The sequence below is a fragment of the Agelaius phoeniceus genome, chromosome 11, assembly GCF_051311805.1.
Source record: "Agelaius phoeniceus isolate bAgePho1 chromosome 11, bAgePho1.hap1, whole genome shotgun sequence".
NCBI classification, from domain to species: domain Eukaryota; kingdom Metazoa; phylum Chordata; class Aves; order Passeriformes; family Icteridae; genus Agelaius; species Agelaius phoeniceus.
In genome coordinates this window covers 19092695-19106020 of record NC_135275.1, presented here as the reverse complement: position 1 = coordinate 19106020, position 13326 = coordinate 19092695, and the positions used below count along the sequence as shown (strand labels likewise).

The following is a 13326-nucleotide window of genomic DNA, read 5'->3' as shown; positions in this document are numbered from 1 at the left end:
GGAGATGCTGCAGTGAGGGCTGGTCCTGCCCTCCCTTCCCATCCCATCTCCCCTCACCCTTTCTCTGGCTCTGCTTGCCTGGGTCAAGCTGCTGGCTGGCAGCAAGCGAGGAGTTCTGTCCCACAAATTAGGAGCAGGCAAGAGTGTTTGGTGAGGAGTACGTTCACATGGATTTCCCTCCCATAGGCCAGGTTTGCATCACGCAGACCCAGCCCAATGGATTTTTTTTGCTTGGCCACTGCAGCCAGCTGACCTCTCCCCAGAGCAGGTCAAGTGCTGCCGAGCCAGCGTCTGTGGCTGCCCGGCACTGACACAGCTCAGGGAGCCACGGATGATGTCAGCCAGATCCAGCTGGGATGGGTGAAATGGTTAAATGTCCTTCCAGTCCCTGGGCACTACAGCCTTGGAAAGCTGTGCTTCCCATCCCTGTGCCTCCCTCCCGTTCCAGTGCCTCCCATCCCCATCAAACACTGGGCTCCTCCGGGGCTCGGGGTTTCTGCGTTCCCACCGCTGCTGCGCCGGGCCGGGACTGTGCTGTCAACATGAGCTAATGCTGACACACAGTAAATATTAGCAGGCAGAACGGTGGGAATCAGAAGGAAAATATTTAACAGTTCATTCTCTTCCTACAAAGATTTCCATTTAGAAAGTTAACTCCAGTGTGCCACTACACGGTGTTTCCTTAGAACAAAGGGAGAAATCAAAATAAAACAGTCAGATCTGTAACAGCTAAGGTAAGAATTGAGTTGCTGAGGTTTAAAAAATTCTACATGGAGTGGTTCGGCTCTCAGGTAGATTGGTGCAGCTCTGATCCAGTTAGCACTGATGGCAGCCTCACACATGTCCCAAGGAAAATCAAACTCCGTGATGCTGCACTCCTGCTTGGTGCCCGCTTACTCCAGTGAGAAGGAGTTATCAGCTGAGCCAGTTCCAGTTTTTTTCCCCATTTCATTAGAAACAAAGCCCAAACCTAAGCCACAAAAAATACCCCAAAGCCCCAAACATAATTTCATGAAGCAAAAATAGGAAAAGTACATTTTCTTTTTTCCAAGGTGTGTAATTCCAAATAGGGAATGGAAGGCTCCATCCTCTTATAAGCCAATACAGCTATGAATCCTTAAACCCAGATCTAAATGATGTTAAATTTCCCTTGATGGAACCAGGGTAATACCTATCAGAAAGTACAGTATTTAAAAGAACCTGTAATTGCAAATAATGTAAATGTGGAGACTGTTTTGGAACGAGTGAGTGTGTTGTGCAGTGTATAAAAACATTAGTCATGGCTCTTCATAGATTTGTTTGTGTCCTTGGCAGGCTTCAATGGCTGAGAACAGTATACCTCTATACACTACTGCTTCCATGGGAAATCCCACTCTGGGCAATTTAGCCAGCGCGATGAGGGAAGAGCTCAATGGTGCAATGGAGCATACGAACAGTAACGGGAGTGACAGCAGTCCAGGACGTTCCCCTATGCAAGCAATGTAAGTACAGCAGAGGCACGTGCTGGCTCTAGGTCTTGTCCTACCATCTGCTCAAGGGTGACTCTGGAGACTCCTGGCTCCTTGCTGAGCTTCGTGGATGGAGCAGCAAGAGCAGACATCTGCCTCCATCTGGGGACATGCGTAGGGTGGTTTGAGCATGAAAGAGCCATTTACTAGTTTCCGTATAAAACTGATCAGCTCAATACAGTCCAAGAAGGACACAGGGCTTATAAAACTGTTCATTTGTTTGCAGTTCTCTTCTTTAAACCTTCCAAAACCTCATAGGCAGCTGTGCTTCTTGGAGAAAACCTGTGATTTCTCTCCCCTTTGGATGGCGTGATGAGCACGGCCCGTGGGGCAGAGCTGGGAAATGGGCTTGTTTGGCGAGTCAAAAATACCCACTCAACACAAAACGGTCTTGCTAAGCATTAACATGAAGGTCTGTGTGATTTATAGATTGCTCTTAAAATATCAAAAGGAGAATTAATAGGGGCATTATAGCAACAGACGGCGGCGTAATGAACGCGTCTATAACCGCACGAAGTGGCGGGGGCTCGCCTGCCCCGCTCAACGTGAGCGGCACCCGGGCAGCGGGCGGGCGCAGGAAAGGGTAAGGCAGGAAGGGTGTGATGCCCCGATGGGTGTGTGCGGTATTTATGGGGTGACGGAGTGAGTTTGCAAAGCTGTAAACTCCCCCCTCCCCTCACATCACACGCCGGGTAATTGGCGGCTGGTGAGGAAGCCGGAGTTTACAAGTCCTGTCGTTCCCGAAAGCTCGGCGGAGTGGTTGGGTACCTGTGAGTGACCGTGCTGCCCGTCTTCCCCCTGCTCCTTAAAACAGCCTGTAAAATTACTGGCTGGCTTGCCAGGGCTCACATTACACATTAAAAAGAGAACTAATTTGTAGTCTTTTACTTCAAAGTAATTTGAATAAGGGATTTACAAAAGTAAGTCTAAATCAAAAAGTAGAAAAAACATTAACCTAATACCACGGTAGTAATTAGTTGTGAAACTAATTAGCATTTAATGGCAAAAAAGTTTCCCACCTGCATAATGTGTTGTCAGAGGGGAGGGGGCACGAAGGAATCTGAGGCTCTGGATACTTTGATATTGCAGTGTTTTAAATCAGTGCACAAAGTGCTTTGAAAAAAAAATCTTTAAAGATGGCAACATTCATTTTTAATTAATAATTAATTTAAACATTGTCTTTTACCATTTACTTCAAAACATTCAAATAATGTGTTTAGCTTTTCCAGTGATTGTTTGTGCAGTATTAATTATCTCTCCCAAAGTAACGTTGCATGACACACTTTCCGTCTCTCACAGACGGATTCATCTCCAGGCAGTTTTAGTCACGATTTGTTATCCTCTGCCTGTGACCATGCAGGGCTGGCGTGAAGGAGGAGTGGAGGGACATGACTTTTCTCAAGAAACAAGACTTCTCCCAAGGGTTTCTCCTGGCCTAACAGACAAGGATGAACGTTTATGATGTTGTGTTAATCATAAGTAATTATTTTTTTGCAAGTTCAAGGCTAGTGCAGTTCATGCACTTCTCATTTCACCTAAGGTTTCCTTGTCTTTGAATAGACTGAGAGGAGGGAAAAATAACCGAGTTGAAACAGGCTAGGACATCTTCCAGAACTGTGCATAGCTGTGGCCTTTGTTGCACTTAATAATCATCTCTTAGCACATTGATACCAAGGTGAGGGGCACAGAACAAATAGTGGAGAGAGAGGAGGTCGGGGGGAGTGATGCCTCATTTTCATTATTCACCAGAAAATCCAATTTTCTGTTGTAATATGGAAATGATTGTTTCCTGAGTGTTTTCATTTTCTCAGAATTGATAATATATGTGTTCTCTGCTGAACATTTCTTTTTGCTTAAGTAAAATGTGGCCGGGTGATGTTCCAATACCAGCCTCAGAGCTTCCCCATTATAATGGTGTTTCTAAGTAGTTTGAAGGGATCTAAAGCCAGAACACCATTCACACGTCACAGGGTTTACCCTGTTTACTAAATAAAAACATAAGTCAACAGCGACTTTACAGACGCTGTGAAACCTTTTTATTTTCCACGCTCCTGCTTTGTTAACAACATGTTCATTTTTTTTCTCAGAACAGATTTCCTTGTCATAATGCAAAATATTTTTTAAACAATTTCAGTGTATTGGAAGAAATCAAGTTTTAAACTTTATTGTAAGGTTTAAAGGACCTTGTTAACATGACAGCTAAGAAGTCTAACACTCTAGCTGAAGTCTTATTACCGCTCATTCGTTTCCTTTTTATGACACATTGAACCACAGCTAGGGTGGGTTTTTTTTCCCCTTCTCTCTCCCTCCTTTTGAAACACTAGAAAGTAGTCGCATAATTACAGCTTGGGGACATAACACTTTCATCCTGATATGCTCCAAAGGTAGCCACAAAGCAAACTGCTCCATGCTGTGTGCACCACCAGAACTCAGTGGCTTTAAACAACAGTCAGCTTTATTAAAAACTCCTCTGTTCCCAGAGTGGACAAACAAAAGAATTACTCAGATGTGAAAAGAAGGGGAATCTGTGTTCAGCAAGGTTATTTATTGTTAACCCCTTCTGGAGTCCCAGGCATCTACTTAAAAGGAATGTGCTGAATTTCTGCTGCTGTGAAAACAGAAATGGGAAACCCTTTCTTTTCTTTGCCTTCTTTCCCCCTCCCCTTTCTTTTTCTTGTCGCTTAACCCAGCATTTACCTTTTCTGTAATTCAGCAGACTGAATTCTTCAGTCTCTAAAGGAAGTTTTCCTTCCCCATTTTGAGGATTTGGTGAGGTGGTAAATAGAAATTCAGACTTAACTTGAGAGGATATGAAAGTCTCCCTTTGCCTTCAAGATTATTTAAGCTTATTTATTTCAGTTGCTCAGAAATGTTTGAGAAAAATCACAGATTCAGGAAGGTTTCCTCCTCACATGCCATTTTGTGGTTACATCTGAGAGAATACACAAGGAGTTGGAATTTTTTGGCATTGTTTTCCTTGCAGCTCCCTCCCTGGGGGTTGTGTTACCCAGAAAACCTCCTCATTTAGGGAATGGAGGTTTTGCCAAGCTCACTGTCTGATGTTTGTGCAACACGTGAGGTGCTGGAGGGGCTGGTGTGACTCTGCTCCCTGTGGCTTTGTGGCCCTCTCTGGCTTTGTCTCACCCAGGGTTCTGCAGAGCTTTTCATAACTTCTGTTGCTTCTCACACCTCAAGTTTTGGTTTTTGACCTCTGGGAATCACACCAAACCTCAAAGAGAACCTCAGTTAAAACCACCTGGTTTCACCTGGTTTCATAACAAAACCAGAAGAGGGGCAGAGTTTGCTTTGGAAAGGTTTGGGGACCTTTGAATGAGTTTTCACAGCACTTAGAGTGGTTTTGAGCACAGTGAGCACCTGTCTAACCTGCTGGCACCTGAGGTGGTGGGGATGCATTGGGACACTGGGCAGCCTTTGGAGAAGCTCCACTCCATGCACCAAGGCCTCTCTACTGCACGTGACATGTGCTCTCGTGCCCCCTTTGAAAATTTCCCTTCTGTGTTTTCAAAAATAATACTTAAAAAAAAAAACAAAACTAAGCCAGCAGCGGCAGCATCAAAACCAGAAAGCAAAAAAGCAAGACTTTGACATTAAAACAGCAGTAAAAAAGATCACTGCCATAAAGGCTGAGTAGCACAGGCTTTATTGGGCTCTCAGTGCAGCTGCTCTTTCCCCCTTTTTCTTCTGTTTTTCATTTCATGTTTTCTCCCAAGTGAGGGGCCCCACAGCCTATTCATAATATGAAGTTTTTCTAGTTGCAGGTATTCAGCATAGTTTAATATTCACTGAGGCCATGAGCTGCTGGGACAGGTAGCACATGCACACCTCCAGCTTCTTACAAGTTTTTGCCAATTCTTAACCTCTGATCCTTGAATTGTATCCTTCCAGTTTTTTCTTTACCCCTTTTTCACTAGTTAGGTTAAAAACAGTATGAGCCGTGCTCTTGGTGTGTAATTTTTTCAAAAATTTTGTGACATGCAAGGAACCTCTTTGCTCCCAGAGATGTGTTGATAGGATACATATTAGTGGATTTGAAGGGAAAAGGTGTGTGTTCATAGATACTGCATCACTTGTCTCAGTGTTCCTTTGGATGAGTTGGAAGGTGCAGTTAATACTTGAGTATTGATCCAGCACTTTACAGCTCTAAAAGTTGAAACAAGCAGGGACTTGAAAGGCATTCGCAGCTCACATTTGAATTGTCTGTAGTCAGCAAGTTGGATGCTTCCTAAACTTATCCAGGCTCAAGCCTGAATAAAGAAATAAACAGGATACCGGGGTACAACTGGCTCACTTGAATTAGGCAAGGCTTTGGACTGTCTGTGGATGCTGAGTACATTTTCCCTGCCCGGTGATTTATCCTTGCTGTCTGTCCGTGCAGTGGAGTACAAACAGTGTTGTCGTTGCTATCCACACAAAGCATAAAATACAATGCAGCTATTTTAAATCATTCATTTTAAAGCAAAGCTGTGCAAACAGAGGAAAAGTTCTTACAGTGAAGGTGTGTGCTTCAGGTTTTGTGTTCATGTTGCGTATGTGAAAGGGTTAAATCAGCCTGCACAGAGGAAAAAACATGAGTCTTGGAGGTGGATATCAACTCAGTGAGAGACAGAGTGGGACTTGAACTCATTAACACTTTATTTTAAGGGATTGCCTACAACATCAATTATTTAGGAAGCAAACAAGGTCTCCATCACTGTGTCGCATTATTAATACTTGGTAATGTCAATAAAATCCTACTTTCCTATAAAGTGCCACCAACAAGACACTATTGACTCACATGGCTACTTTACATTTCAAAAGCTGCTGAACAAAAAAAAAAAAAAAGAAAGAGAGGTAGAAAAAGGTAATTTGTATTTGTATAGGATTTGTTGTAAATATGATTTACGAACAACATTTTTCAATTGTTATCATACCCATTTTGAATGACCAAGCCCCATTCCCCTGCGGGTTATTCATGTGCTTTGCTGTAATGAGAAATTTGGCAGATCTCATCTTTTTAGTACATCCTTGTGCCCACCATGAGCTGGGGATCATGTTCTGCCTTGTTTACAGCTGACAGTGTTATTATTCTCGTTAGGACTGTGCTTTCTTATCATATTGTTGTGTTGAGCGAGCCTTTTCCTCTCTGTTTGTGTTTCCTGGCAGGGCTTTTCTTCCCTTATTGACAGTTTGTAAAAATATGCATTAATTTGGAGTTTAAAGCATGTATCATGGTGTCTCTTTGCTGTGTTTGCTTGAAGTTGATTAATGATAGAACCTCACTTGGGGTCATCCTCTGGAGAGTTGTCTCACAGGTTCTGCATGTTAACGAGAGACGCTGCACACACAGCGAGGATGATTAGCCCGGCCCGCGCCGCGCCGAGGCCTGGGCAGGCCCCTGCCTTCCCCTTCAGATGCACATTCCACTTATTTATCCAAAGATCATATTAACTTAATGTGTCAGCTGAGAGCATTTTCTCTCCATCCCAAGACGGAAACCCTATCGAGGTGCTCCTCCCAGAGTGTCTTCCCGGGGAGGCTGAGTGCTGCCTGCCTGGCCCAGCCTCCCTGGAATCTTAGACTCATTAAGCTTGGAAAAGCCCTTTAGGATCATTGAGTCCAGCCATTAACCCAGTGCTGCCAAGCCCACCACTAAACCGTGTTTTAAGTGCCACATCCACATGTTTTCTGAAGGCTTCTGGGCGCAGTGACTGCATCGCTTCCCTGGGCAGCCTGTTCCAGTGTTTGGTCGCTCTTCTCAGTGAAAAAATTTCTCCTAATATCCAGCCTAAACCTCCTGTGGGGCAGCTTGAGGCTGTTCACTCTTGTTCTCTTGATTGTTACCTGGGAGATAGTGCTTAGCTCGGCTTCTGTGGCCAGCACAGTCATGGAGGGTCTTCTCCTTGGTGGCCTGGAGCTCTCAGACCTGGCCCTCCATGTCTGAACCCCATAAACCACCTTTGCTTTCCTCCCCAGACCATTTGCGCTGTCAAAACCAATTTTTAATAAGCAATTTGCTGATTGTCTGTTGTTCTGTTTTCCCAGGCACCCTGTGCATGTCAAAGAAGAACCATTAGACCCAGATGAAAATGAAGGCCCACTATCCTTAGTGACAACAGCCAACCACAGTCCAGATTTTGATCACGACAGAGATTATGAAGATGAACCTGTAAATGAGGACATAGAATGAGTATGTCTGACATCATTATCCTGAGAATGAAGATTGGAAGAACAAGTCAAACTTAGCTGTGAAATCTCTCCATTATTGTACAGTCTGGAGGATTCTCAGTCCACTTTGACAACTATGAAATATGTTAACTCTTAGTGCCATCAAGTATCCCATTTGGGAGTATTTTTGATTTTTCTACTTTTTGTTGAAAAAAGGAATTTGTACTCTGTGCATTGGATGGACTTGTTTGGTACTTGGGATTTTCCTCTCTTACAGTCAACATCAGTGTTGTAAATTTGCTAAACTGATTCACTTGCATTTAGCAGCCAGCTGTGGACTGCAGGTCCTGCCAATTTTGGACACTTGAGGACATCAAACTGAGCATGTACACCTGAACTGCAGATCAAGTCTTTGCCCAGATTTTAAGGATTCCAATGGACAACATATTTGCACAGTACTGCATGTTGATTATCACTGCCTTTACTCCTTTTTTTTTTTTTTGTTTCGTTGGTTGGTTTCTTTTTTTTTTTTTTTTTTTTTTTGCTTCCATTTGGGATGGGGAAGGCCTGTGTGTGCACGTGTGTGGGTATGTGTGCGTGCGTGTGAGCGTGTATATCGGGGAGGGGTTCAAAGAAAAAATTATCCCAAACTCTTTAATGTATTGCTTTTATTCCCCCGCCCCACTTCTCCTCTACCATTTTAAGTTCTGACCTCAGGCCTCATCTGGGCCCAGGGCCTCTCAGAGGCTTCAACGTTTTCTGTACTTTGTGATGAATGTTAATAGGTGTTTTTATTATACGAAGCTGAATGTCATTGAATTGTTTGTAGTTTTTTCTGTCATTCATTCCAGTTTCCTTCAGATGCCACCATGTTTTCTTTAGCTATGGAAAACATTCCATTTCGGTGTCTCCTTCTTTGTTGTTGTTGTTTTTTGAAAAGGTCCCAAATGCTGCACGATACATGTGGAAGGGTTGTCCAACGGAGAGAGAGGAACGAAGTACTGCAAGAATGAGAATGAATGACAGATGAACATAGAAACACTGTAGGAAGCAACACAGATTCATTCCACAAAGCAGTATTTTTAATATATTCTTGTTTTGTTTAGGTTTTTTGATTTTTTTGATTTTCTTTTTTTTGGCAGCAACGGTGAATATTAGCAAATGCCACAAAATTGAACAGCACAAAGAAACATATGCAGCACCAACAGAGTTCACTTTTAGTAGAGAATGAATAGTACAGTGGCAGGTTCTCGGTTGTTTAACACGAGTTCTAATGGGTCAACACATCTTTCTGGAATATCTAAGATTACTGAGATGGGCACCTAAACATTTATTATTACGACTTTATTTTTTTTCTATTGCTTTTTTACATTTGCATTTGCAAATAGTGGTTGGAAAGATGACTTCATTAAATTGTTACTGTACATGGTGATGTTTCACGGTTAAACATCAGTTCAGGATTGCTCGGTGGCGTTAATCTGTTTGAATACAAATTAGATTTCAGATTGAACTTGTTACGGGAGTTAATAAGGACGGGGCCCCACTAATGCTAAAGTGTTAATTTTCAGCTGTGCAAATCCAGTACTGCAGTTAGGATTGTTATGCAATATTACACCAGCCAGTATGGAAACCTCGCCGGAGGAGTCGGGAGAGTTGGGAGAGAATTGGCGCCGGGGCTTGTTAGGCAAAACTGGCAAAGCTCTGCAAAGCAAACACGACATACAAAATCTGTTGCCATAGGTCAGTAAACCTCAGTCACCAAACACCTAAACATTTTCATTCTGCAACCACTTTTCCGTCACTCATTTATTTATGTAGGACTGTAGCTTTTTTTATTATTTCGAAAAGCCTTTCAGAGCTTAATTTATATTCTTCTTTGTACCTTTTTTTTTTTCCTAAAATTACCAAAGATATTACACAAAGGTAAATTATGTTCTCTGTTATATGCTTTATCTTATGAAGCCAAATATCCTCTTATTGTTGATCAAAGGAGGTTGAAGAATTTAGAGGGAAATGACAAGATGTGGGCTATTGCTAACCTGAGAGGGAAACTGCTCCTTTATTCTAGAAAATTTAGAAGGCCAAGTAGATGTCTGAACCAAAGTTGTTACTTTTTATTTGCAATTCTTTACAGTGACCAAAATGAAAGTCTGTAAAGAGGAACCGAGGAGAGCTTTTGAGGTTAAAACTAGGAATCAGTGTTACTGGGGGAGCTATGAGAAGGGAGCTGAAGAAAGCAAAGACACAATTATTTCATGGAAAATTAGAGTATCAGATAAAGGAGACAGTTTAATAAAACACAGAAGAGAACAGAAAAGCTCCCACAATTTAACTGGACTACATAATGGTATTTCTAGAATAAAAAGGAAAAAAAAATTTTTTGGTCTTTGGTTCTACAGATTGTGTGCCACTTCTGTTCCGGGACTGTGCTGGGATGTCTGCTTTAATTTTGGTTGATCTTGGCACATTTACTCAGTTTTGTTTAGTTTTTGGTCAGCATTTTTCATAAGGAAATAACACTCCTGTCCACTCATAAGCTTTGGTACAAAAAACTTTATTGGCAGTTACTTATATAAAACTCTGCTTTCTGTTTCAAAAAGACAAGGAAAAAAAAAAAGAAAGAAAAAAAAAAAAAAGGGCAGTCTGTGGTCATTTGGAAACATTTTCTTTAAATTTTTTTTTCTTTTTTTTTTCTTTTTTTTTTTTTTAGTTTTGGTTTAAATTATATCCAGGCAGCTTCGTGACGTGCCGGCGGTAGCCAGACAGGGATCATGAGAATTGAGCCCTGTGCTTCAAAACTGAGTGGTTTGCTGGTTAGTTCGGTATTCAGAAGGGGGATAAAAATCTGGTAGATTAGTTCATTCTCAGCATGTGTAGCTAGACATGAGTAAAGATAACAGCATGAGAAAACTGTTAGTACGCATACCTCAGTCCAAACTGTTAGGGAATGAGTAAATAAAAAATACATTTCACTCAGTTGCACTTAGTTGTATGTCTTGCATGCTTAGTCTAAAGACTGTAGCAAAAATAAAAAAAATTAAAAAAAGAGAAAAAGAAACAAAAAATTAGAGTCTAACATATCTGGCAGGTGTTGCAGCCTTGCAGAAGAACCAACTGAAAATCTCAGGCTTTACATCAAGCAAACTTCACTATGATTTTTACAATTCTGATTCTGTATCCCTTTGGATATACAGTTGCTTCTTTAGGGAGGGGTTTATTATGTTGTACATATATATCCCACTGTGTCTGTGTGAGCCTTTGTCTTTTGGGGGGAGGGTGGGGAGGGAGGAAAAGGTGGAAAGGTCCTTTTTTTAGATATCATTCCTCAAAAGGAATAAATGCAGACCTGTTTGTCAAAACACCTTTTGCTTTTTGTGCAACTGCTTTATATTAACTATACTAAAAAATAGCTTTGAAAAAAAAAAAACTACTGTATGTAATGGAATTGCAGAATACGCTGCACATGTATTTTATTTAGTTATCCTTGCTTTAAGAATATTGGATGACATTTGCTGACATGTGGGAGAAAATCCCTGACTTTTTTTTTTCAGCTTTTAAATTGTAACATAGTTGACAGATTTTTTTTTTCTCCTGTTATCATTGATCGAAGCATTTTTGTACAGTTTTTGTGTTTAAGCTGGTTTTTTTGATACTTTCCCACCCCTTCTGTTATCTTACCACTGCCTTTTCTGGCTGTCTTAAACAAAGTTCATATATTTGAAAGGAAAAAAAAATCGTTTAAAAAAAAAATGTTTTTCTCCTGCTGCAGTAAATATTTTGCATGATGAATTCCAGGGTCACACTTTCAAAGTTTATCAGTGAAGTAGTGATTAATAATGGGGAGTGTCAAACTATTGAACTTTTTGTATAAAAAAACAAAAAAAAAACTTTACAAGGTGCCAAGATGTAAAGACAATTTGTTACATGTTTTTTTTCTCAAAGAAAAGCGTACATTATGAAAGTAGTACCATGTATCAGGTAAATCGCTGTCAGGAATGAGAGTCAAAGCCTTCCTTGTCCACAAAAAAAAAAAAAAGTTTGTAAATGTAAAACCTGTTAGGTTTCTGCATTCAACTAGAAGTGAAATGAAAAAAACAAAAAAAAAAAAACAAAAACAAAATCAAGGCTTATGTAGAACAAGTGACCACAAAAAAAAAAATGACCTTTTTTTGATTCTCACTCGCAAGAGTCCCACAGCAGGTCCTGCACCTCCCCTTTCCTGGAGCTCAGCTTCGGGTAGAGACCGGGGCAGGGACGCTGGTTCTACAAATATTGCAGATCATTAGATATTTTATATATATACATACATAAATATATATATATATAAAGTTTTTTAAAATAATTTTGAACTATTGTAGTTTTCAGATCGCCAATAATCTCACGTTCATTATAGCATGGGAAAAAAAAACAACCAAACGTGTTTAAACTCTTTTGAAATCCTTTGGTACCTTTGGTTAATGAACTCAGAGTGATTTTTTAGATGTTTCAGAAGTCATTTAGTATTCTAGTCTTGCGAGGTGAATTTGCAGTTCAGGACTGCATTTTAATGGGCCCAGAACAGGTAACCAAGTATCTTCTACCCATAAGCCTTGATGAAAATGGTACAGTCCAGACTGTTAGCATGGTGCTTCGTGTGTATGTGCTGCCAGTAACAAGATTTTTTTTTTTTTTTTTGATAAGGCATAAAAGAAACTCATTCCTTACATCAACTGTAATTCCATCATTCCATGTCTGTTGATACAGACAATAAAAAATGTTGTGTAGTCAGTACTAATTACTGACATTATAGCATTCTCAAATGCAATAAAAATGCTGGTTGTTCACACTGGTAATGCAAGTTGCCATGTCCGAAGTTCTTGTTTTGTTGTTCCCCCCACAGTGACTCTGATGTCACATCCCGTGGTCCCTGATCCGTGGGTACCTCAGCCATGCCCGAGCTCATTCATGGATGGACAAATCTCATCTCTTTCCTTGAGTCTCCCCCAAGTACACACATCCAAGTACAAAATATTTTAGTGGTGGATTCGTGGCCAGTCTGTACAGGGCAGTTGGGTGAGGCTGGAGCGCTGGAAGCAAGGAAGACACTGTCACTGAAGGAATCAATCCTCTTTTCCAAAGAAGTCCTTCAGTTTTGCCCACTGGGGTCACAGGGGGTTATTTGTTTTCTCAAAGGGAGGGGTTGGGGTCTTCACCCTGCAGCTCCTTCCAGTGCAGTGCCCTGATGGGAATGGTGCTGCTGGCTTTGGTAGGAAGGGCTGGGAATTTGCACTGCACCCTGCCAAAAGGGGTTTGCCGGATCAACCCCTTGGTCCATAAAACTGTGAGGAGCAACGTCCCAGCAGGCACTGTCACCTGAGACAAACTGAAGGAAAAACCCACCTTCTTTTTCTTTCGAGTAAGCACACATTTATTTTCCTCATCAAGTTTTGTAAAGAAAAATAAAATGTTTAATAACTAGCATTAGCAGCAAACTGAAATTTCAGAGGAGAGATTTTTCATGAATAATTCATTAAAATTTCACATCTGCAAGATTAGTCATCCAAATAAAATGCTAATGTCAAAAACATGCACCGTCTATAATATTCTCATCAAGAAATCTTTTTGCATATAATGATAAATGCTTAAATTAGTACAAATGATTTTATAAAAATAT

At 41.0% G+C, this 13326-nt stretch overlaps 1 protein-coding gene across 14 annotated transcripts in view; it reads left to right on the top strand.

Moving 5' to 3' along the window:
• The window catches only part of FOXP1 (forkhead box P1), a 376781-nt gene extending 364276 nt beyond the window's left edge, over positions 1–12505 (top strand). For all 14 annotated transcript variants that reach the window (XM_077184567.1, XM_077184572.1, XM_054640153.2 and 11 more), the window contains 2 exons: positions 1315–1481; positions 7551–12505. In XM_077184567.1, coding sequence (XP_077040682.1) covers positions 1315–1481; positions 7551–7695 — 312 coding nt within the window. In that variant the 3' untranslated portion in view covers positions 7696–12505. The remainder of the gene's footprint in view (positions 1–1314; positions 1482–7550) is intronic.
• Positions 12506–13326: the final 821 nt, after the last annotated feature.